This window comes from Paralichthys olivaceus, chromosome 12 (genome assembly GCF_024713975.1).
Source record: "Paralichthys olivaceus isolate ysfri-2021 chromosome 12, ASM2471397v2, whole genome shotgun sequence".
Lineage (NCBI taxonomy): Eukaryota > Metazoa > Chordata > Actinopteri > Pleuronectiformes > Paralichthyidae > Paralichthys > Paralichthys olivaceus.
The window spans coordinates 1,165,701-1,193,204 of record NC_091104.1 but is presented as its reverse complement, the minus strand read 5'-3'; the positions used below and the strand labels follow the sequence as shown (position 1 = coordinate 1,193,204).

At 40.2% G+C, this 27,504-nt stretch overlaps 1 protein-coding gene across 1 annotated transcript in view; it reads right to left on the bottom strand.

Moving 5' to 3' along the window:
- Positions 1 to 320: 320 nt before the first annotated feature.
- LOC109639547 (protein phosphatase 1 regulatory subunit 37) overlaps positions 321 to 27,504 on the bottom strand; it is a 67,603-nt gene continuing 40,419 nt past the window's right edge. Inside the window, exon 12 of the mRNA XM_069535698.1 lies at positions 321 to 1,246. Within this exon, the coding sequence (XP_069391799.1) occupies positions 1,100 to 1,246 (147 nt within the window). The 3' untranslated portion in view covers positions 321 to 1,099. The remainder of the gene's footprint in view (positions 1,247 to 27,504) is intronic.

Genomic DNA, 27,504 nt, shown 5'->3' with positions numbered 1-27,504 from the left:
TCTTTTAAATATTCATAAGAGCAGCAATAAAATGTATAAATTTTTTGAGAAATAACTGCATACTCCCATCAACACTGGTATAGTCAAGGCCAGAAGTATTTGGACTGTTCTACACTGTGAGCCTCTGAGTTTCAGTATATTCCATGGGAAAAAACATGGATATTACATTCAGTGCTAATTTTCCACTTTAATTTGTGTCACTGCACATCAATATTGACAGACATGTGTTGGAACAACAGATAATGGTGCCTAAATGTTCAAAAATCATTAGATAGATACCACATGAGGTCATATGTACAATTTTGAGGAAATAATTTACATTCCATGAAAGTTATTTCACATTTATCCTAGAGCTGATAAATTATCTGCATCTTCAGATATCCAGAATCAAATCAAAGAAACGTATAAAGAACATGTCAGTGTAATTCAGTTGGGTTCTTCTGAGGAAAATCAAAAATGAAGAGGGGTCATTTTTCCTAAATGGAGAATGTTAATCACTAAAAACACTGATAATAACTGCAAACCATCTGAGTAGGAATCACCCAGTGTGTGTGTAGGTCTGAGTTTACACAGCCAAGCACAGCTCCAGAAAGACACCTCAACATTTCTGTTCACTGAAGCACTGTTTATACGCTTATCTGAAACTTAGCTCAGTTCAAGCTACATCCACTTACACACACACACACACACAGTCACACACACACACACACACACACACACACACACACACACGGTGTGAGTGTTGTCAGAAGGGGAGGGTGGAGGTGATGTTGGTGGTGTGGGGGGTCTCTTCTTTTCTAGGTGATTCATGTTTGAGGAGGGCTTGCAAAATTGCTTTATGGAAAGCGACGAGCAGCTCGGTGGGAACATTAGGTGGGAAGCAGCAGGGAGGCCTGTGTTTCGTTAGGCTGCCTTTATTACCTGGATTTGGAATTTTATGATTATCATTTTTTGAGATAGAATCATATATCCGGAAGTCAGTTGTTTGGGTTGGGGACACTGGGACATGCCGTCTGTGTGACTGAATCCATGATTGGTGTCTGAGATGATCTGTACAAGCTTTGCCATTTTCCCTCCTCTGTGTGCTATGTGAGTGATCTCAGACTGTTGTCGTGCCGTCAGCTGGTCCGTCAGAAGAAGACTTCTCAGAGGTGTCCGTGGTAAGGCCGCAGTGCCTGACATTGGTGAGGCAACACTGAGTGATCTCTGCCTGAAGCCTTATATGAGTCTCCATCAGAAACTCATCCTGTTGATTGCAAACAAGAACACAGCCATAAAAGTCTTCAACAGAATTAACACATTGATAATCTTTAGAAGGAGTCAGTCATATTTTTGTCATCTAACAGACACTAAAACAACAATTTAACCCTATTTGACTCTCCTCAGTTTCATTTTTATTGAAACCAGCACTTCTCTCAAGCACTGTCTAGACATTACGTAATATTTGCTATGATGTTGTGAACTTGTAGCCAGTTCACCATTTCTTTCTTATGCTCAACATTATGTCAACATACCATGACTAAACTGCATCTAATGCCCGAAGGCCTCAAAAGCAAATAGAGCAACGGCCCCACCAGTCGCTGTTTGCTCTGAGTAGCTAAGGATAGGCCCTGCTGACAGTATCCTCTTGCTGGCCTAATACCGCTACAGCCTCTGCCTCTCTCCCCTAAACTGCTTCTTCCTTGCTCTACACAGAGCTTTTATTTAAAAAGTTGTGAACTTGGGTCTGAAGATTGTGTTGATTGCTTTGCAGATCTCTGAAATAGTTGCCATGCAATGTTATTAAAAAATAACACAGATAAAGTCAATCTTTCAAACTTATATATGTGAAGACTAATAAAGTTCAGTTTTATTTTGTAAAAGATATTATAAAGATTATATTATAATATTATAAAATCTTCATTGCAGATCAACTAGGTAGGACAATCACAAAGTTTTCTTCTCTCTGCACCACAGACTGTTTACAAAAACAACATCCAGCACACAGACAATTAAAAGTGACAGTATACTTAGAACTGTTTGAGGAGGATTCACTAATAATAAGGTATAATTCTGAAGAAGGCTCCAGAGCAAAAAATTCAGATTGATGGAAATACAGGGGTATTTCTTGCGTGAAAAGAAGAAGAAAATAAAGTACACGCACACACACATATATGTTGTTGTTATGTTGATATATGTTGAGGAATTTTTGACCATCCTCACACATTACTGTATATGCTTTATATATATATATACAGTATATATATATATATTATGTATAATGTATATTACACTATATCTTTACAGGAGAATAGTGCCTGTTCCACACTCCCTTCTCTCTCCAAGTTGGACCAAAGGTCAGGTTATAGATAAAGGACCAACTAACAGTACAGTACATTGTAGTGTCTATGTTTAGGGACTTTCATATCTAACTCAGTTTGCGTATTTCACCAGTGGCAAGACGTAAGGACACAAAGTGATTTAGGAATGCATATTTAGATTTAACTATCCAATAGGATGTGAACACCTACATGTAACATAGGGAGTGACTGTGACATTCATGGATGTGCTGAATGGGTTACGCAAGTAGAGGAAGATACTGTATATGGGGATGCTGTGGGAGACATCTTCAGACCTCTGGTCTCCTTGATGCATCAAGTCTACATTAAAGACTTCTGCATAAGACATCAGCTGCTGCCTGAGTTCTCCTTTCACCAGCTTCCAGAAAACGTCCATAACAATATATCCAGTGTTGGTGAGTCTGTGTCACTTCAGCCTCACATTTCTGTTCTTGGCTGACATGAGTGGGACCTGACATGGTCTCTGATGTTGTAAAACCACCACATTGGTTTGGACATGTTGATTCTGAGATGCTTTTCTGCTCACCACAGTTATAAAGAGTGGTTATCTGCATTGCTGTAGCATCTGTCTGCTCCAACCAGCCTTCTCCTCTGACGTCTCTAATCAACACAGGACTGCTGCTCATTGGAGGCTGTTTGTTTCAGGCTCTGTTATGAGTGAAAACTTTAGAGATTGTTATATGATAATCCCAGAAGATCTGACACCAACAATCTTGTCATAGTTGAAGTCACTGAGATCAGATATTTCCTCAATTCTGTTTGTTGTGAACAAAGTTCCTGGCTTTTACCGGCAGGATCTTATACACTTTCCTCAGATAAATGCATGTATAAGCAGATGGACAGTACCTAATGAAGTGATCTGTTTGTATTATTGTGGAGATTTTCACTTAATTGTTACTTTAGAGGAAAAGTAATCTTGTAAAGTCATCAAATCGCCTTCTGGCTATGTGTGGAGGAGCTAATCAGAGAGAGATTCTTTTTTATAATAAACATGGAAATAGATCATGATGCGGAGGAGGTCAGTCTTGGTGCAAGACTTCTTAAATTGGTATTTTTTGAAAGGTTGAGAACTCTAAATGATCTCAGTGAAACAAATACATCACTCTCTACCCAGCAGAAATAGGCTTACATGCACACAATATCAGAGTCAATGAATACTGCCAATCATCAAGTTAGCCACTAGCAGGAAGAAGGAAGTTGAACATGTAAAGTCAGATCTTGTTGATCTTGATCTTGAGTGTTGTAATTACAGTCATCAGGGGACTCATCTTTCAAAGATTGTATTGTATAGTATAGCCTTTCAAAATAAAAACTACAATCGTTGTAAAATTCGATCAATTTCCTTAACGAAACAAAACAAAAACTTCCAAACTGCAGCCCGAGTTCTGCTCATCTCTTTTCCCCTTCCTCCTTCCTTTCTATTCACCTCCCCCTCCACTCTCCTCCCCTCTGTTGCGGTGGTCTGCAGCAGAGCAGTTAATAAAGAGATTGATTATCGGCCTGTCAGGAAGTGACAGTTGGACAGGGCTGCTCTGCATGAATGACAGAGGGCATGCTCACCACGCAGCAGCCAGCCTGACACACACACACACACACACACACACACACACACACACACACACACACACACAGATGCCTTTGCCAACACCGGGGGTAGGTGAGGTGGTGAAGGAGGAGGAGGACATGGGGGGGCTGGATGGGTGAGACACGAGCATGTGGAGAACAGCAAAGCAACCTTCTGCTGGTTTGTGTGTGTGTGTGTGTGTGTGTGTGTGAGAGAGAGAGAGAGAGGAGAGAATAATCATATTTTATACTTAAAATGTGTATTGTGAGAAGTGTCAGTCATTCTGCAGTGACAAAGCCAAAGAGAATTATCACTATATTATATTGCAATTGCTTGCAAATTGTCATAACAGCTTGATATGGTGATGTCAACAGCTTCACAACAGTAAACAAGTGAACAAAATTAAATTAATGATGCTTAAAATCAAAGCTTTACCTGGTCTGATATAATTGGTGGCTGGTGGCTAAAGTTAATTATGAAAAAAGCTGTGTACAATGAGCTAAGTCAGACTTTATCTTGGACTCTTATGTGCTACTTTTGAAATATGTATGTGCATTTAACTTTAGTCCATGTTTGTGGCTGTTGATCAGCACGTTTTATGGATTCACTGTAATTACAGATTGGGTTTGTGCTGATAAATATGATAGGATATACATTTTAATCCTCTTTTATCCAGCCACACACTCATCCTTTAACAGGCTATAGTTAGATTTAAAAGCTTTTTAAGCACCAGCTGTATGTATCTATCAGAAAGGGAAAATTACATTCACATTCATTTAGATGAAACTGAAATGCATTTCAATACAAGAACAATTTGCTGCTTCAAAATGATATGGCCATAATGCACATTTTTAATTTAGAACTGAAATTATTCAATATTTGACATTCTAAAAGGAGGAAAATGTTGTTCTTACAGGCGTCTTTATCTTTCTTCCTTTTCTGAGACACTGTTACTCACTTAGTATTTTGCAAATGTCTTACTCAAACCTTAATAGAAACCATGTCTAATAGCTTAAAGGTATGTGAACATGGCTCCAGAGGAGAATATCACAGTACATATAGGCTAAAAGAGTAAATTATGTCATTTCAGGTCGAATTTGAATGTTGGGGTTTGCAGACACAAACACACGCTCATACGCAAACTCATAAATGTAAAAACAATACAGTTATAGCTAGAATCCTATGGCATTACTCAACCACCAACTTCTACCTTGGAAGCAGAGATGGGTAATATTTAGCTGACCTTCCTAAAGTTAGTGGAACATTGAGCATTTATACTCTGTCTTACAATTTAATCTAACTTAAATGTTAGTGGGGGTGGGGCCCTGTCCCCACAGTCACATGGGATAATTTTGGCCACCACACAGTCTACAGAGAGTGGCAGATGTAGGGTGAGGTCGAGAACAGGTTGCCTCCCCCCAGTGTAAGGAGCTGTGGAGTGTTATAGCTGAGGGAAACATATCTGAATATCCAAGGGCTACGTTGGTTTGTTAAATGAAACTGACTAGACAAGTTGGCCTTGTTATTTCAGCTTTTTATCTTTTTTTTCATGTCGCATGCACCTGACACAATGTACACCTGAGAAACTGAGGATGTCCAGGATTCTTAAACAACAGCATTGCTTTTCATTGTTCAGCCAAGAAACAATCACATGCATTTTGGCTAATAATTTTGTCTTTTTGGCTGTTTTTCTACAGATGTACATAAAGCTTAAACAGAGGGCCCCTTGTGGCACCAGGCCTGCTTGAAATGCCTTACTTATTTCTTACTGTCAACAAATCTAATGAAAATCAATTTATGCCATCCAACAAGTGTTGTGTATCCAAAGTCTGATATGTGTTATTCCTGTGAAGCACAAAGCTCCACAGTGGTCCAGCAACTATTAAAAACACATCAGTGAGCCCCACTGTTGCACTGAGATGCCCCAGCAAACAGGCGGTATATGTGCCTGTTCAAAAAAAAATCCATGATATTATAGCCCAGGGGTCTTAAACTCGCGGCCTGCGGGGCCAATTGCAGCCTGCTGGACAATATTTTGTGGCCCCCTACTTGACATCAAAGTTTACTGTTAGTGTGGGCCCGCGCGTTTTTCTCAAACGCACCTTTTTGTTGAGTCTAGCGCGGGCCGTGCTTGCCCTGAGAGCTTCCAGTGGTGTTTGTTGTAAAGTTAGCCAAAGCGAATTAGCAGCGTTAGTCACTTGATTGAAACGTGATTCCGGAGCGACACCAAGTCGAAGGAAAATATATCCTGTCACCCAGCCCCAGTCATGTCTTTCTCAAAACCTGCAGAGAAGAGAAAGGTTGGCGACGAGCACAGACAATTTCAGGAAAAGTGGGAGACGGAATATTTTTTTGTTGAGCACAGGGGCACGGGGGGGGGGGGGCTGAAACCCTCTTTTGTGGAGTACTTGGTGCGGCCCAGCCTCACCCAGACTCCACCTCCAGCGGCCCCCAGGTAAATTGAGTTTGAGACCCCTGGTATAGCCAGACAAATGGATAGGGAAAAACAGGTAAAATAATGTGCACATACGCATTAATGTAAAGGTAAAGGTAGAGTAAAGGGCTTCTCATTTGTATTATGTTTTATACTATGCAGTCTACTGCATTACAAGTTTTAACTTGTGATGAGTGTTCAAGGACTGAACAATTCACTCCTTCTATATTTCTGTTCCAGTCACATTCTGGCATTTTTGTTCACCAGAATATGCCTGTGTCACCATGAAGTAAGAGCTGCACATGCTAACAGTTTTAAATGGATTAGCACAACAGAAGAGAAAATAATAGGAAGTCATAATATTGTATAGATTATCATAAGTAATCTTGAAATATATGTATGCTGGTTATTGAAGTTCTGTGACTTAATCCTCTGTTTTAACAGTAAGGACAATTTGTGAGCTGGTGTTTGTTGTTCCTGAGTTATTTATGAATTATTGTCAAATGTAAAGAATGATGTTTAAAGCTTGTGTATAAAATTTCCATCTCTACATGGCAGTGTTGGTGGCGCAGAAGAAATCTACACATTTACGGTGTCAGAGCTGGCACTGTCATCTCTCTCATATATACAGAGCTGCCCTAGGGTCAGCTGAGAATAAAAGGGTCATGTTTACACATATACTGTATACAAATATTGTAACTTTGTTGATTTGTTCAGCTACACATGGCAGCTATTGCACTTTGTCCGTCCATGAGGGATCCCTCACATGTGGCTCTGAGAGTAGGGACTTGCACACTGACCCCTAGGGGGGGCTTCATTAAGATTAAGATTAAGATTCATGCACTTTTTGTGATTGTAGAGAAACACTTGCTGTTACATTGGGTCTTTTTATTGATCTTAATAAAACTAATTTGACTTTAGGTATCAGTGTATTGAGGGATTTGCAATTTACCCCTTCTATAAAATTACTACAAATCTGTTTTTGCATTAGGATTTCATCTTTAGTGTTGTATCATTTACAGGAGCCTTCATCCTTTCTCATTTCCCCTAACTTGTGCTTTTAATTATATTTTACTATTTGGTTACTTCTTGTGCATTTGGATGTACCCAATATCTCATGGAACGTCATGCCTTAATATCTTTTTTTAATACATGGATTAATTGCTAGACTTTCAGCAAGGCAACATTTGCTGATTTTATGGACCCACAAAATCAATCCCCCAATCCACGCTACATTTCTTGATCATTGAGTGGAACAATCAATACCTCTAGATTAAGTATGTGGACTGGAATCAGGACTTTTTTTTCTTATACTAACAGAGAGGAGGAGAGCGTTTCACACCCAGAGAGCAGGAATACGAGTGGGGGAGAATATGGAGGAGGAGGCGGAGGAGGAGACACAGATGGACAAGTGCTTTTACGGCTGAGTCTTCCTCTGGCTCAGTGCCACGGCCACAGACTCTCTTTGTTTGCCAGGCTACTAAACTAATAGAGATAAAGGCAGGTTCCTGCTGGCCCTGAATTAGAAAGTCATTAAGAAATATAAACACACATGGGAACATGCACTCATGCACACACACACACACACACACACACACACACTCCCGTCAGTACTGGAAATCCAAACTAACTCTTGTTTCAGCACTTGTGCCTCTCTGACTCCTTTTTGTTACCACTGTTGTTTCTTTCTCTTCGATGTTCTGCCACGGCCAAATCCGTGTTTGTATATGTGCGTGTTTATGTGTGTTTGTGTGTGTGTGTGTATGTTATATATTCCAACCATCCATATCTACCAAGTGCTGATAGACATCTTTGAAAGTTATTATTGAAAGTGTTGTCTGGGTATCTAAGCAATCACACTTGAATTAAATGAAGAGGAAATTTAATGTAGAGAAACTCATTTTCTTAAACTACCATTAACTCCATAAATGTATGTGTTAAAGAAAAAAAAAATACTGGATCCACCCTCTGATCCAAATCCACACCAAAATTAAGGGAGTTCGTTCCTGACCTATACTACATCCTTCCATGCAAGTTGTGGTGATCAATCTAGTAGTTTTTATGTTGTCATGTTAATAGCAAACATACAAACAAATGCAGGTGACAACATAACCTCCTTGGTGGTTGGTAACAAACAACTTCAATGAATAAAAAGATAGAAACTGAAGTCATGGAGTGATCACAAGATGACTCATGTTATGGGGAATAAAAAAGGATCAATTCAGCTTAAGTGCTTTACAGACTATACACATGCTCCTTGTAATGAAGATGACCTTTAGTGCTGTAGTGCATATCTGGGCCAGGAGGATGTTGGATTGGTGTATGTGGGACCAAGTCAAAACAGTGTATGTTGATGGTGATGAAGGAACATACCAGCGAGTGCAACAGTTTTGCTCACTGATGACTCTATAGTTTCTGTACATGGAGCTTTGTGGCTCAGAGGAAGAAGCTGTGAAATAAAAGTAACTACTGAGATCTGGCAAATCAAATCAAACAACAACATGGACAACAGCATCATATTTGAGATGTTCTGATTTGAGAAGTCCTTCACCTTTGACGTTTTCATGTGAGGCCTCTGGCCCTGTCTCAAACCCTAACCCTACCCACTTCACTCCCCCTTAGTTTTTGTGCATTTATGTGGAGCTTAAGCCACATTAAGAGTCATCCCAAACTACTCCAACAGGGAGGCTGCAGCCATTTTAACTTGTGTGTGTATTTTGTATGTCGTGAAACAAGCTTCGTACAAATAGGTAAACAGCTCAAACTAAGACAAACATTTGTCACATAGTCATACGGACATTAAGATGTTAAAAGTCACACAGTAATTGGGATTAAAGAGCCATTTCTGCTCTACGAAATGGTATATTTGTTGTATTTTTATAGGCACCATAACAAAACCCATGCAACCAATTATCAGCAATATTTAGAGAAGCAGCTTCATTCAGCTGTGTGTGTGACTACAAACAATTACACTCTGTGATAGTGTCACACTGTTTGTCTCCTTATGGGAAAGGTAGATGGCCAATACAAACAGCCAGCATCATCTCTTGACTCCTTGATGCTTATGACATGTGGCTTTCCTGAACCTTCCACAGACCAAACTGTTGGCCTGGCTCAGGACTGACTGCTGCAATAAATACACATTGAAAGGTTGAGGACATTTCAAATCAGAGAAGAGACAAAGTGATGGAGAAGGAAGGAGATTATGTTTTGTCAAACATGCACAGGTTCAGAGGCGGATTGATTATAACATTTACACACACACACGCACATGCACACACACACGCACACACACGCACACATGCACAAGCATGAATCCATGCACATACACACACCTGCCTAAGCCAGGGCTCAGAGAGCATTAAAATGTGTTCATAAGAAATGAGGAGAAAAAGAAGAAAACAGCATATGGAAGACCCAGCAGAGGCATTCTTATTTCTATCTGGGAAAATTCATTACGTATTCTCACAATGAGTGTGTGTGAGAATTTTCCATTTGTTCTCATCTCGGGCAAAACAAAGGCACATGTGCTCATTTTCAGAGCAGGATGCAGCGCGGCCTGATTTCAAAGGCACAACTTGAAAGACGACAGACAGCTATTTACAATATTTATACATTTAGGATGCTGATACTATGCATATTGCTTGTCCGTCTTCTACTGTGTACGTGTGTCTCTCTGTGCCTGTGTGAAGCGACAACAGTGGGGAGAGGAATCGCTGATGAAAAAAGGTTACTTTGGAAATTCTCTGATAATTGGTGCCTTAAAAGGAGCTCATTTTTAACTATGTCACCACGACTGCTCGATGACAATTAATCTGTTTGGGCTGCTTCCTTGGCATCTGTGCCAATTACTTTATATGCTAATATATGTTAATGACATCTCACACGCCAGTTTCAAGTATCATGCGAGGGGTGTATTGTGTCTTTTTTTAGTCTTATTGTTGATGCTGATCAACAATACAAGTGCTTTAAATTAGGTGGTATGTTAAGTGTTGAATTTCCCTTCTTACTTAAATGAAAACCCTGAATCTTTATGATTTCCTTGATTTTGACTTATGCCAAAGTGATACAATCTTAAAACAATACTAATTTACATATTAAATAATAATAAAAAATCAAAGTAAAACATTTGGAAAAAGTATTTTATCAGGTTTTTATGTCAGAGACAAAACAGAAAGCAGAAAAAGGATGATTTCTTATTATCTAGTTTTGTAATTTGTTTTTTTTTAAATGGTGGACTATTTTTTTTAGGAAGTACCTTTGAGGTCACACTGCAGGATGATTCCAGTTGTAAATAAAATGTCCCCAACAATCCCAAATATAAGAATTACTTGTTATGTTCAGATATGAGTGGTTCAAATAAAGAGCTTCCAGTGCAGATTCCCAGGCAGGGCAGCTGAGCAACATTATGCACTACATTTGTATCAAAATGAGCATCATTTAAGATGCTGAGGAATCTTTGTTCAAATCCTGTATTTTACTCACTTACCTCTGACCTTTCTGTAGAAATAGTCTAAATTTTCTATATATATGGTCACCCACCCAATTCCCCAATACATCTGTGTTTTTGCTGTGGCTGTTCTACTTGAGCATGCATGTAATGTATGTATTTCTGTAAGGGAAAAAAACTGCTCAGTATTCAACCCAAATACAAATACATTATTCGGATATGCACAGATTCTAGTCTGCGAACAGACCCAAACTACACCAGAATTGTTACGGTAGAATTCTCTCTTTCCCCGTCAGCAGAGCGACATACTTTGAGTCCTAAATCAATGAAATCAGAACACACAAAAATCATACAATGGGGGGTATGTTGGAATGAGAGGAATGGTTTGGGGATGGAGTAAAAAATATTATAATGACTTAAAGTTGATTTTCTGTAGTAGATTCAAGTGACCTGTGAATATTTTCAGATAGAGAATGATTATCCAATAAATTATTGCTAATTAATTAAAACAGAAATGTCTAAACACCCATAAAGAAATGTGAAACATAACTTTCGATCCAGCCTGTCAAAATGTTGGCAAAATTATAATTTTAATCAATAAATATTTGATTGAAGAAAACATAAATCAGGCATGCTGTAAATTTGCCACTATGAACACATTTCAGTTAGTGCCAAAAATAGTATAAATGCTTAACAAATACCAAGCTCTGCAGGGAAGTAAGATTAGATCTCCCTACACCAGAGAATTCCCTGGCTGATGTCGTTAAATGCTCTCAATTACAGCCCCATTCATTCTCATGGACGTATACAAAAGCATCAAGTCACTCAGCTGCTCTTCTATGTCAGGAAGCTTGAACATCTCTTACTGTCAGTCAGTAAACGTGGAACAACACTGAGTAAACCTTAATGAATGCACTCTGAGCAGAGTCACACAGCCTTTTCCTCTCTCTGTAAATGGCACTAATTACCAGCGTCTCCTACGACAGACACTGAGCTGCTTCTTTTCTATTGTTCCACGGCTCCATCTTCTGCGCTGTTTGCAGACTTCCATCATTCCAACTGAAGATGTCACTGTTGTATACCAAATGCCCAGTGGAGTTATGGGCATGTGTGTGAGGGCGATGAGTAGATATGTTTTCATGTTCATCAGTGAGAAACAAAGCCATTTTTTGGTATTTAAGGTATTTGACTGTTGAGTTTTGACAATGTAGGGACACAACAGACACCAAAACAACAAAAAATAAATCAGAATGCATCCAGCTGGGTGATCTTTTAATAAGAGATAAACACATAAATGTAAATACTGCAAAATTGCTTTTTAAAATTTTCTTGTTGAGCAAATAAAGATAAAGTGAATTAAAGTGCAAATTTCAAGGTCTGCAATATGTCGCTTTTGCTATTATTTCCTTGTTATTTTGCAGATTATTTAATCCAAAAATCCTAAATATCACATTAATTTTGCACAGAAGTGTCACATTCACTTGAAAGAGATTTAACATGATCTATGAAAATACAAAAATAATGGGTTATGTTCCAGAGCTGGAGTATTCATTACAGCAATTATGGAAATTGTGCCTGGTGTGTAAAGGGCGGAAGGTGGTGCCATGCTCAGTTTTAAGATACACATGCATTGTTATCCAGCTGCAGTCTCTACAGTAAATGTTGTTGTTGGGTTTTTTTTGGTGTCAGCTTATTTAGGAAGGTATGATCTGATAATCATATTGATGAACACTGGGAGACAGAGATGATTCAAGACATGAAAGCTCACAGGGGGGAAACAATAGGCTGAAAATGAGGCAAATAGTGTGAGAATAAAACATAAAATATTTTCTGATCCTGATCCATAAAGTAAAACACACATACAAAAACTTGCAGCAAATGACTTTCCCTCCTGTCAGTGTATTTCAGTGGACTTTGTACCTTATGTGATGTGATAGGCCTTTAAGGTTCAATATGTATTATGCTTTTTTTCAGGGCAGAGTGGCCTGTTCATGAATTAAGCTGAACATGAATAATACTCCAATACAGAATCAACTTAATCAGATCTCAAGTCTAAACCTGTTTAGTCTAAAATAAGACAGAGATAATAAAAGTAACTCAAGTCTGTCACAATCAGTCTAAATCATGGCTGCCACCGCACAATTTCCTTCTATCTGAGTAACTGTGGACATTTCAACAGAAATGCAATACCAAATCCTTTACATAAGATATAAGAGGAATCATGACAAATACAAGACAGAATAATTTAGAAAGAAATGAAAAAGAGTTCAACAGAGAATTAAAATAAATAAATTAAATGAAAAGAATGCAGGTTCACTAGGTTCTTGGTCCTAGCTTTGACTTTATTGGCAAAACTAACATCACCCTCATTCTTAAAATAAGTTTCTTATTGATACACTTCCTGTGGGCTCAATAACTCTGCCTTAAATAATAAGGCACTGACACTGCACCCTTACAAGACACAGTATTCATTTAGGATCTAGTTTGTTGCCCTTTTCAATTAACCTTGTTGCCTAATATTTTAGTTTAGTGTTGCATAGTCAATAACAATAAATCAAATGACAACAACCCATAGACACAATGAATATGGGGGTTCAGAGGACCCTGAGAAGGCAGTGTAGAAGTTTTAACAATAGTGAAATGTGTAAAGTAAAGCTGTATTTAGACATGCACTGAACTCTGGAGATCCTCTGTAGTTTCTCCAGAGGAGGTGTATGTGTGATGCTTCTAACAAGTGACAGATGTAAAAACAACAAAAAGACAACAAATATCTCTGCATTAAAAACCAGTTCCATACAAATAGAAGACACCGACAAAGATGTCAAGAGAGTTTGCCTGAATCCTGTGAAGAATTTGTTGTTGTGAATGCATCTGAGCGGATGACCTCCTGCTGCGTTGTGCATGTGTGAAAGGAAAACTGCGGCTAAAGTCTGGATCCAATTCTCATGTCTTATGCTATTCCCTGACCATAGAGTGGCCCCCCACCTGCACCCCACCCTCTCCTCTTCTCTCTCCCACCCTGTATTTATCAGTCTGTGTGACTTTCTAATCCCTTTCTTTAGCAGCAGTGTGTAAAAGCTGACACTCCTCCATTGTGATTATGGAGGGCCCAGGGCTGCTGATTAACTGGAGAGACCAGTGCAGAGACCCCCGGCCACACTCTCCAAAACCAGTGATCCTTTCATTCTGTTTAACTGATCTTCTCATACAACACACACACACACACACACACACACACACACACACACACACACATTTTTACTTCTATCCTAGTCCTCGCCCCAACCCTAATCTCAACCCAATTCTAACCTGAACCCTAAAACATAGTCTTAACCCTGAAACAGCCCACAGAAAGTGAGGACCGTTTGCACACACACACACACACACTGCATCTTTCTTTAACAGGATGTTATTTGACAAGTTCCCTCTGTTGCTTGTGGGAAAGACACTTCTTCCTCCCTTCATGTTTTAAATGTCAGAATTCTGGAGGAATGTCAACACAAAATTCACAACAAATTCAAACAATGATTACCCGGGTGGGAGAGAAAAAACCTGGACGTAGTCCCATGGCCAGAGAAAAGGTGGGCATCTGTAAATGGTCTGTATTTATATAGCACACGTTTGCACATCTTTTCACAGTACAATTATTGCCATTCACCCATTCACAAACATTCATACAGTGCATCTATGTGCAGCACTTTCTCTATTAAAGAGGGTTCAGTATTTTGCCCGAGGACACTTCAGCATGCAGAAGGGGGAAGACTTTTGTTTTTCTTCTTTAGGAACTATTATTAATTATACATAATAATATGGAAATGTTGATATTTCCATTTAACTTTGAGCAGATTTTAAGGATATAATTATTTTTATAATAATACCCTATAATATCAAAGTTATGAATTTGTGTTATGTGAGTAAAACAACATGGCAGCATGTAATAGGATCAGTTTTGAAGGAGAATGATTAAAAAAAAAAAAAGACGATGTAAGTGCTGTAATTGGTTGAACTTTATTTTGTCCATACTGGAGGGGCCATCAATCTGGTCCAAATCTGCTAACAGCAGATGAGTGTCAGGCTAATGACTTCAAAATGCATGCAACACTAATTATTATTTTTTTTAAAACACGAACTCACACTGCTCACAATAAATTAAAGAAAAAGGAACTTGCAGCAGGAAAATGAAAATACAAGTTACATTCTCTATTGGCATTGTTGATTGTTCAGAAACTAAAATTTGTAGACAACTACTGGATAGATTACAATGTAATTTTGCACAAACATGGTCCCCATGGGATTAAGCACCCTTGACACTGATTGAGGTTAATATTTATGTTTTTTAGTGACAGGTTTGGCTCAGACACTCTTGTTCCCAAACGGATGTATCATAATCACTCTGTGGAACTCTGTGCCCCATTTTTTGTTAGCTTACAGCTACTGTCAGTGCACCTGATAAATTCGCTATCAACACAAGTTACACTCACAGATCAGCAGATTAAAAAATGACTGCATATTTATTTTCCTCTCTCTCTTAACCAGTGGCCACTGTTAGGCAGACTGCGATCTGGAGCAGGACCCAGAAGCCATCCTATCTGGACCCAATTGAGAATTGTCAAATTTTGAAGAAGCATTTTACATTTCAACTTGGGCAGCTTTAGTAGCCTTCGTGGCACTGGTTTAGCAGCTCAGGAAAGTCTCATACCAATTGCTTGCATTGTAAATCATCTGAAACGATGAAATTCAGTCAATCAGATATGTGAATTCCATCTGAAGTTGGTGTAATAGGAAAGAAAGGAGAATAGGCAGTGGGAAGTGAATCAGAGAAAATTAGGTAAGTCTTATGAAAGTGAAAGATAAATTAAAGTGGGATATAAGAGAAAAAGAAAGGAAGAGGAAAAGCAAGTGTAAAATGTGTTCAGTTATTAAGGTGCATTGAAATTGTTAAAAGGTAAACTTAATTTTAACTTTCAAATATTTACCCAATCATACATCCTCACATTAGTATTTACCTCAAAGCACCACTGTCCCTCACAGGTAGATTACAACAGGTTACCACGGCTGGATACTTTGGCATTAAGTAGCTACTACATAGTTTAAGTAAACCATGTTTAACCCGCTCTATAAGCATGGCAGAAATACAGACTGTTTTTACTTCCATTGCAAAGAGAGCACCAGCCCCAAATCTTGTGCACTTTGTTTGTTTTCCCTTTCTGTATGCTTTTCATTTTAGAGGAGATGGTGAGTGAAGGATATGTAGCAACAGCTGATGTGTTTATCAACACAGCAACAATCTTTAGCAACTCTTTAGAAAATACACTGATCAGCAAATACACCAACTGCGGCCTCCAGCTAAGACGTTTATTTATCTCAGAGTCTTGTTCAGGATTGACAGTAGAATGTGTGTGCGATCAATTTGGGGCTATGGCCTTTAAGGTCGCAATGAGGTGTCACATTATTTCTTTTGATTCGTGAACTTAACAATCGCCTTGCAGATCTTGAAAAAATGCTTCCACTTCTTGAAGAGGCTAACAGATCTTCCCTCCTACAGAATATAATACAATTCTAAAACTAAAATATGACTATAACACTATCCTTAGTAAGATTAAGATTCCTATTTTTGGTCCCACACACAGCATGCAACATGCAAACATGGGGAAATTTGATCTCTGTATTTAACCCATCTGTGTGAACGGTGCACACACGGAACACGATCCACACACGGAACAGTGGGCAGCCATGAAGGCGACTGGGGAGCATTTGGGGGGTTTGGGTGAAGCCAGGGATGGCTCACTACCTCACCTTGCTCAAGGGCACCTCTCCAACTTCCGTCCATGCTGGACTTGAACTGGCCACCCTCTGGTTCCCAACCCAAGTCGCTATGGACTGCGTTACTGGGTCAACCGCCTTTTAGTAAAGCTCAAACATTTTGAACTAGAAGATAAACCAGAGAAACTACTAGCAAAACAACTCAGAGGTGCACAGGTTAATCAAGCCATACATAAAGGTAAATCTAAATCAGGTAATTTGATAACTAACCCAAAGGACATAAATGCCTTTTTCATGGAATTTTATAAGGAACTATATGCTAGCAAAGCAGAGGCTTCTGAAGCGGACTTCTGTAACTTTTTTGTTAACCTAAATATCCCCCAATGAGATGACACTTCAAGAGATGATACTGACACCCCAATCTCAGAGGCAGATCTTTCAGATGCTATTAAAGCTTTCCCCTCTGGAAAAGCAGCCAGTCCAGATGGCTTTGGCTGTGAGTTTTACAAGGTCTTCCATGAAACTCCCTGTCACAGCCCCTCCCTTCATTTGTCTGTCTTCCCTCTGCAGGTACACACCATCTACTTGATGGACACTTGGGTGAAGTGCGGCCAGGGACGGCTCACCACCTCACCTGCAGCTCATCCACTGATTACTGCAGGGATATCTACCCTGGTTGTGATCCCAGTCATTGGCAGTTCGTCCTTGATACCATAGTGGTAGTACTCATTCTTGGCTGCTCTAAACAGTGTAATTAGAGTTATTTCCTGTGTTTTGTCACCACAGTTGCTAACAGTTCTTCTCCTCATGTCTACAGGATCCACTCTCCGATTCACCTGACTTCCTTTCCTGTGGACTGGATTCAGTGGACAAACATGTTGCTATCCACTACCTCACCAGAAGTGGAGATGAAGAAAGTCTTTGACCACCCTGTTAGGGGCAAGGAGGCAGCCAGTCGCTTACTTTCACTCCAAAAGGGTACATGCTCCACTTCCAACTACACTGTCGAGTACTGCATCCTGGCTCGCTTTAGTCTAGTGTAATCGCTCAAGGTCTCACCGATATTATTAAAGATGAATTAGCTGTAAAAAATGACACAGAATCCTAAAATGGATTACTTTCTTTAGCCATCCGTTTGGATAATCGCATTATCCATCCCTCTGATGAGAACTTCATGGACTCTTATCTAGGTTCTCAGGGCAACATCCCTCTCACTCCTCTTCCTGAACCCATAGAGGTAAACGCCTTAGATGGCAGACACCTGGCTAGAATCACCCACCAAACCACTCCTAATACCCTGCTCACTTCCAGCAACCACCAAGAGTCCATCCAATATGTAGTTATTCCTACTCCTCACTCACCCTTGGTTCTAGGTCAACCCTGGCTGCAACTTCACAATCCCAACATTGACTGGAGATGTGGCAGTGTAGTAGGTAACATTGTTACTCTAACTGCCTTAGATCGGCCAGGCCGTCGTCAGATTCCTGTCTATCATTATCATGACCTTGGGAAGGTTTTTAGTAAAGAAAATGCCCTTAATTTACCCCCTCAACAACCTTATGATTGCACTATCAAACTCCTTCCCGCTTACACGCTTCCCTCCAGCAGACTGCACAACCTGTCAAAACCTGAAAAAGAGACTATGGAACAATACATTCAGGAAGGGCTGTCTGGAGGACTCATTAAACCATCTTCATCCATGGTAGAAGCTGGATTATTTTTTGTTGAAAAGAAAGATGGCTCCCTGCGACCCTGTATAGACTTTTGAGCCCTTAATAATATTATGGTTAAAAACAAGTATACACTGCCCCTAATAGATTCAGCTTTTCATCAACTTCATGAGGCTTCCATCTTCTCTAAATTAGACCTCCACAATAACTATCACCTGGTCCGCGTTAACAAGGGCAACGAGTGGAAGATGGCTTTCAACACCCCCCTTGGGCACTGGAGTACTGGGTGATGCTGTTTGGCCTCACTAATGCTCCCGCAGTTTTCCAAAACTTAGTTAACAATGTTCTTAGAGACCTGCTTAACCAATTTGTGTTTGTATATCTAGATGAAATCATCAATTTCTCCAGAAGTAAGCAAAGTGTAGGCAGCATGTCAGGTTAATGCTCCAGAGACTTCTAGAGAACAGACTGTTTGTTAAGGTTGAGAAATGTGTATTCCACACCCAATCTGTCCCTTTTCTGGGCTTCATTGTCGAGAAGGGACAGATTAGAGCCAACCCCACCAAGCAGCAGGCGTTGATGGAGTGGCCCATCCCTGAGACCCGGAAACATCTTAAACGCTTCCTAGGATTCGCTAACTTCTACTGCAGCTGCATCAGGGACTACAATAAGGTAGCCATACCGCTCACCAGACTCACCTCAACCACAGTTCCTTTCACATGGTCTCCTGATTCTGACAAAGCATTCTCAAAACTTAAGACTCGGTTGTCTACTGCTCCAGTTCTCACCCACCCAGACCCCTCCCTTCAGTTCGTTGTTGAAGCTGATGCTTTGGACACCGTCGTGGGGGCCATCCTCTCCCAACACTCTCCAGATGATGGCAAATTACATTGTGTGCCTTCTTCTCCCATCGATTTTACCGAGCAGACCGAGTGGGCCAAACAGGAGAGTTTCAATACCTGGTGGACTGCGAGTGGCCCTGAGAAACGCTCCTAGATCTCCCGACAGCTCATCCTGGACACCACCCTGGACGTCTACACCAACCATCCGCCTGGAGGCGCCCATTGACGGGGCTCCTCCGTGCCCCCCAGTGTTTTTCCTCCTTCACTTGTCTGTCATCCCTACACAGGTGCGCACCATCTCCCTGATGACATCACCTGCAGCTCATCCATTGATTACTGCAGGGATATCTACCCTAGTTGTGCTCCTAGTCATCGCCAGTTTGTCCTCGATACCATAGTGGTAGTACTCCTTCTTTGCTCTCTAAACAGTGTAATTAGAGTTATTGACCTCTCCTCATGTATACAGGATCCACTCTCCGGTTTGCCTGCCTTCCTTCCCAATGGACTGGATTCAGTGGACAAGCGTTGCTCTCCACTACCTCACCACATCCTCGTGCCACCTTGATGAAACAATAAAACACTGGTTTAACTTTCCACTCAGGCCATCGCCTTGTGTACCTGTCTCTGCGCTAGGGTCCAAAGAAACAAAAAAAGTGTAACGAATGGTAGGGAGCAGACAGATCCTGCGGATTACAGACATATGGCTCTTCTAAATTATGATCAGAATGTAATAACTAAAGTTCTAGCCACAACACTTAGTACATTTTTACTAAATTGTTACTAATTTTAAACTAGTTATCACTGTCATTATCTTGGCCTTGAGATTCCCATAAATCCCAAACTTTTACTGAAATTGAATTTCCATTTACAGAAAGATGTTAACAGGGATGGCCTCGGTCTTCCTGTATTTATTCATTATTACTGGGCTGCAAATGTGAGGGGTCTCACTTTCTGGCAACAGGGCTTCCCTGTTGATGACTGGCCTGCTGCCTGTCCACTTTGGCTAAAAATATAATCTATGTCAGTTTCAAAAACCTCCCTACCAATAGGCTACTACTTTTTTCTAGAGCACAACTTTCTTACAATTTAATCAGTCTTAATTTCATTCTTAGAAACTCCCTAAAAATTGTGAACCAAATAAAACAAAATGTTGGTTTGCCAAAAGTATCAGTTCACACTCCCCTAGCATCAAGTGTTTTGGGACTGGAGGGAGAAGGGTCCGCGCTGTATCTGTGATCTTTACATAGATAATGAATTTGTCTCATTCCATCAGCTCCAAACTTAATATCATCTTCCCCAATGACACTTCTATCTCTACCTTCATGTCAGGCATTTTATTTGGGAGTGTATCCCAGAATTCATAATGGGGTCTTCCAATTTAACAATATAAATTTTTTAGCTGCAACCATGCCTGTCTTCAGAGCCTGCTTTTGATAAGAGGGAAGGGCCCTTGTGTTATCTGAACAACCAAATATTGCTAGATTATAGTCTGGTTTAATGCTTAATTTGTATTGATTTGAAAACCGGTTAAAAAAGTCACACCAGGAATTACCTAATTCTGGACTGTACAATATGTTTCTGTTGCGTTGTTCTGTACACGTGACATCCATTACACGTCTGTCCATCCTGGGAGAGGGATCCCTCCTCTGTGGTTCTCCCTGAGGTTTCTTCCACCTTCTTTTCCCTGTTAAAAGGGTTTTTTTGTGGGCAAGTTTTTCCTCACTCGAACCGAGGGTCTAAGGACAGAGGGTGTCACTCCCTGTACAGATTGTAAAGCCCTGAGGCAAAATGTGTTTTGTGAATTTGGGCTATACAAATAAAATTTGATTTGATTTGATTTGACTATAATGGTGTATCCTGACCGTGGTGGCAGCTGATCGTGGACTATGATTACAACAAGACTGTTTGATATACAATATGTCTACTCAGATACTCTATCATTACTGACAATAATTCCTCAATTCATTTACCTTTCCATCATGTTACAAACTATTTACTCTAACCAATGCTGTAATTACTCTTATTTTTCTGACGTTCTCCATTACACGTGGCATCTATTGTCCTTCTGCCCGTCCTGGGAGAGGGATCCCTCACATGTGGCTCTCTCTGAGGTTTCTACATTATTTTCCCTGTTAAATGACTCGCTGAGTCATCAGGGGAACGGCACACACCTATTAAGGGAAGACAAACAAGAGAAAAGGGGAAAAATACTGGAGGGCACAGAGAGGCTGTGACACTTTTGGTAGTTTTTCCTTAATCTTGTTGAGGGTTAAGGGCAGAGGATGTCACATCTTATAGCCATGCTTACCTGTCAGAGAGGCAAGTTAGGCGATCACACATGGCCTGAATGAAAATGTTGTGTTAGCCGCAATAGCATATCTATGCTCAGAGTTGCACACCATGAAAGCTGATGTTTGTGACAAGATAGATGAAAGGCTTAGGGATGTTGAGGTTACTTTGAGTGCTGAAATGGCCGCTCGGAAAACAGAAACCGATATAATATTACGCCCAAGTAGAGTCAGAAGCCGAAATATTGGATGGCTTGGAGCAGTCAGCATAATACTCAACAAACATTGTTGCAGATCTTGAGGTGCAGGTCTGGACTAGCGGATTGACTTCACGGAAAATGCCCAGACCTGGAAGGATGGTCAAAGCGACAAAATCTAGCGATTACCTGTTTGAAAGAGGGGACAGAGCTTGGACAGATTCCTAGGGAATTTGCAGTGGGCTTATTGAAAGTTCTGGAGTTGGAGGAAGAGCCAACTATTGATAGTGCCCATAGAGTGCTCCGGAAGCATCCGGGAGATGATGAACCCCCGCTGCACATGATCCTAAAAATTCACCATGGTCACATCTTTGATAAAATTGGTCCTGAGTGGATGGGACAGGAGGTTAGCATCAGAGGAGTGGAGCCGACGGGATGGAGGGTGGTGAAGCAGGTCGGTAAGTAGGATGGGGCCTGGTTATGGAGAGCTTTATGAGTGAGAAGAAGGACACTCTCTGCTTGTTCTATGTGTAACATGTCTAAGCTTTGAGTTAGACAATATGGTGGTTTTATGGGTCTGGTGGGTGGGAGGAGTTTATCACTCTTCCTTTCTGTTTTAGAAAAGAGCGGTAGCTCCCGCAAAGGAGTTCTTTTTAGGCATCAGTCCACCATTGCTGATAAGGAGGGGAAGTATGTCTTAGTGGAAGGAGAATTGCATTCCAGGCAGGTTACATTGTTAATTATTTATGGGCTAAATCAGGATGATCCTACATTTTTCAGGAAGGTAATTGGACTGATACCAGATATTTCCAACACAAATTTCATTATCAGGGCAATTTTAATTGTGCATTATAGTATCTGGATAGTTCATCAATGCAAAGTATAACCCCCTCCAATACAATTAAGCTTCTCAATACAAACATCAATAATATGAATCTGTGTGATTTATGGAGGAATGCAAATCCAACTGGCAGGGAGGACAGAGAATAGAGAAATTTAAGCAGATTTTAACACTTAAATACAAACTTAATTGTTACGGATGTATGTGTTCCTCTACTGTGTCCCTGATTTTCTCTTGTCTCTCCTCTGGCTCCACCCTGATTAACCGATCAGTCATCAATGAGGTGCACCTGGCCAGTGGACTGAGGTTCTTTAAAAATTCCTGTGTCAGGATCAGAAGGGAGGCTTCGAGTGTGGGGACTGCTTGTTTTAATGGTCCTCAGCCTGGGATTTTGACATTGTGTGTATTTTGTTGTTTTTAATAAATTCCATGGTTCTGATGTTTTAAAGGCTTTCTGATGTTGATTCGTGTCAGGGGTAGTCAGTGAGTTTACATATTGTTCACCCCCATAGGGCCACATAATTGTGGGGCATAACATAATAAAATACTCTCAGCAAGAATTAGTAAAGCATTTATGCTCAAAAAGCAGAAGTATTTTGAGTTTGGTGATAAACTGGAGAAGCTGCTTGCAAGACAACAACACAAATTGGAGAATTAACGCGCAATCCATAGAATTAAATCAAATACAGGGTAACTCTTAACCTCTCATAAATACATGTATAAAAGATTCCTGCAGTTTTATGAGAGGCTATATACATCCCAAATGAGGGCAACACAAAGGGATATGCAAACTCCTCACTTTAAATTAATCTGACCACTACCACTTCAGAGCAGAGATTACATGCAGGGAAATAACAGAAACAATTAAATCTTTGAAAAATGGCAAAACCCCAGTGCCGGATGCATGTAGCAATGACTTTTATAGAAAATTCAACAATCTACTAGTTCCCTACTTAAATAAAATGTTTGGGTAGGCATTTAAATACATTGAATGAGGCAACTATCACACTGATTCCAAAAAAAGAAAAGGATCCGGAAAAAATCCTTACAAAAGTTTGATCACACCCAGAAATTCATGGATATAACACAAAGTATAGCCCTGACCATGACTAACACCATTAAGGCAGAATGGGAATCAGAATTGGGTGAACAGTTATCAGAGGATATCTGGGACAAGAGCCTGAAATATTTATATGCATGTTCGATTAATGCAATTTTCTGTTGCTTATGTTACACTGTGAAGACTATTTCTTCTGTTCATTGTTGTATGTTTGTTTGCTTTAAAAAATAGAAAAGTGAGGCCTTTTTTCTGGATGCCATCAATGATGACTCAACTCCTTTATAATAAAAATATTTGAAACATAACATATAAAACAGCTATAACTAAAGCGGACAGTAGCCTTATTTTGTGAAAGACACTCTTTTATTAATCACATTTAAATCCACAGACAAAAGTAATTCATACAGCAAATAAATAAATAATGTCAGCCTATTGACTGTTTATATTTGTCTTTTTTGTATTTTCTGCTTCAGCAGACTGATAATTCACTTGTTTAGTCAGGTAGCAGATAAGACAGAGAATGTGAATTTCTTGCAACACAACTTACGTCTTGATATCAGAAATAATATGTTCACATGAACAAAAGCAAGTGCACCACATTTGCTTCAAGATTCCTGTATGGACACCGTGCATATTTTAAAAACCACTGCACTGCAAACATTCTTGATCACTTTGAAAAAAAAACATATACGATATGAGCTTTTGTTATTAGCTGTCAGATGTCCAGTACAAAGAATTTCAAATGCAGGATCACTTAAAATAAGAATTTTGCTATTCATGTTCCAAAATAAAAAACTGTAGTGGTGGAAAATGTCAAGCATCCTTCACCAGAATTCAGTTCATGTTCAGTTGCCATTGTATGGCACTTAGAAATTACTGATGGAAGGATTACACCGAATGTGTTGTATAAGGTCATAGTCCCCAGAGGATTTTGAAGGGTTTTGAATAGATATATTTTAGGAGGCATAGGATACTGCTTCACTTCCCATACAAAACATGATTCCACAGAGACATGACAATTGTTGAAAAATACTCATTGATTACTTTTTGTTGCCTTGACATTCCTTTTCACCAGCTACTTTTTGTTTTGTATTGTATAGAGGGAAACAGACCAACAGTTGTGTAACCATCATGTTTCATCTCTCACTGACTAGTTGTTATAATGAAAATAATAAGAATGATAATTATATATGTAAAGGTGTTATTAATGATAGCAGCAACAGTTCATATAATAATATTTTTTGAACTGTTTAGAAATAATTTATTTTACAGGACACTGCAAATTATGACGTAAGTCATTGATCCCCAATGGGGTGAACCAGAGGACAACTGCAGTCAAGCCTTAACTACAGACCTTGACTTTGGCTACTCTCCTGTCAGTGCTTTAATAAGATGCCTTGCGACACAGTGTGTCATGGAGAATGCCAGGACCCCAGTGTCTAGTGCCAACATTGCCCGGAACCACAGAGGAAGGTTTGGAGAGGGTCTCTCTGACCTCACCAACAGAACGAAGGGGGGACTGGCATCTGCTTTAATAAGGCTGCCCACTCTTCATTCACCATGTCAACCTCCGCATCCCCCACCCCAAACACAAACACACATATTTTCTAAGCTGTGGAATGGGCGCTGCGCTGGCACTGGAGGAGAGGTGGCAGAGGTAACAGCTGGCTGCAGCCGTGGCGGCATGGCTGTGGCATGACCACAGCTTTATAAGTAGCTTCCAGGACACCAGCTGATCCTCTCCCAGGGTCCCTGTCACAATGATGTCTTCATCCCTAAGCTGAGCAGACAGGACAGGCCTGCAAGCCAGTGGAGGTGACAACAAATCCAATTACCTCCCCTCCATGGTGCCCGGACCAGCCAAGGGGGGTTGGGGTTTGCAAGGATAGAGGATGAGGGACATGTAAGCATGGGCAGTAGGACAAGAGGTGGTGCATTGACACTGGGCTGATGTAGAGGCTTACAGTTTGTCACCTGGATGCTAAACCAGGTGTTACTGTATTTCTGTAATGAAACATCAAATTCAGAACAAAGAACTGTCTGTGTGAGTGGCTGCATTAGAGCCTCTTATATTTGTATATTTGAGTATGTTAAGTGAAATCCAAGGACTCAAACTTGTTCGACTCTATTTGGGGGGGGGGGGGGGGTAACACACCCAGCTGATGTACTATTTAAATCTCCTTGAAAAAATTGTTTCCTACTGATGATTTGGGAAAAAACATATTGAGAGCACATCATCATGTGTCAATATCAATCTGTCATCAAAACTGTTTTCCCCTGTTTCCGTTACAGAGAAGAGAAAAAACTTGTTTGGCAATGTGGTGAAGGGAAGACCCTGAATGGAGAGAAAAGCAAAATGAGGCAAACCGCCAACGCAGAACTCCTGAGTCATTACGTTTTCCGTCACTCTGTCAGTCTCCTCCACCTGAACCCTGCACTCTGTTCAAGGAATCTCACCTTATCATCTGCAGAGCTTTAGTGTCAGGGGTTTCGCCTTCAGTCAATGACTGTGGTGCTCAACCAGAGAACATCATTCAGCTCTTCCATCTCTCCAAACAGGGGTGGGATGATCGATTCATGAGTGCAAAAAAGAAAGGATACTGGGAGGTTATGTGTGTATGCTGAGAGAGGGGCATTAACTTTTGAGAGTGGTTGCCAAGAAATTGCCAAGATGTTTTATATTCATAGTTAAATATTCAGTGCACATGGTGGACAGAGGCAATTTCTGCAGTCAGCCCACCATTCAAAAGTGAAAGGGATGTGGCTTGTGGATGAAGGGAGCGGGAGAGATAGACACATATGGGGCTTCATGGTAGTCAGATGAGAGGCTGCCAGAAGCTGATGGGTGACTGTTTGAGCGTGGCACCTCACGATATGCCCGTTGAAAGGCGATGCGATCCGATACCCCCACTTATGCAGGGCTTATATACATATGCCCCCCTCTTATTCAGAAGAAGCCCATATCAATTGCAGAACTTTCAGTGTTTTGGTCATTATGCCAAGTTGTTTAAACGAGCGCCTTGAATGTCTGAATGGGGAATGTGGACTTACTGGGCTATGACCACAGAAAAAAACCTCCTCTGCATAAAACAACCTAGTGGCTTTTAAAAAATGTTGAATCACACTGTGTGGTGTGTGTCAGCAAAGCTCTTAAATGTCTAAAGTTTTGATGAAGAACCTTTGTTTCAGTCCTGAAACTATATTTGAAAAATGTTCCTGGCATTAAAGTCAAGGTAAAGTCAATCGATGTGAGAAAAAAATAGATATAATACAGACAGATATCTAATCACGACACCACATTATAAATTGTCACTTCTTATGAAGATGATGACAATGTTAAAATCACAAAACTCTTAGCATCTTAGCAAAAGCTTCTTTCACACATGCACTGAACTCTGCACTTTCTGCATAATTTCTCCGGCCAGTCTCCTAGTATAAAGTCCACAGAAAGTCTGGAGGAGCCAATTTGAGAACACAGCAGGAAATCCTCAGCAGGATTCACCTCTAGTGAGTGGGGGTGTTGATGTTTCTAACAGATGCAAAATTGAAAAATATGAAAAGAAAACACATATCTCTGCATGAAAAAGCAGTGCCATACACCAAGAAGACACAGACAAATAGATGTCTAGAGAGTTTTTGGTGAGCCAACATCAGTGTCGATGTGCCGCAAACAAAAACATGTGATCTCCGCAGCGGATTTAATACATTACGTCCTGTCTCTGCTACTAAGCCTGCCCTTACCTGAACCACTCTGGAAATGTGTTGTGAACACGTCTGACAAAGAACCTCTTGCTAGATTCTTCATGTGTGAAAGACAAATTCTGGAGCCGGTCCAGACCCAAATGTACCAACATCTTCCGAAGTTGATGTTTGAAAACAGCTATATTGTCAGCAACAGTATTACCTTGTTGTCGGTCCAAGATAACAAACCCACATAATTTTTCAACATTGCTGTTACTGTTTGCGAGAGAGTAGATGTCCTGTTTTCAGCTACCCACACATGCTCAGTGTACATTAATGGTAATGCGACATGCATTTTCAGGTGTCTTGGGCCAT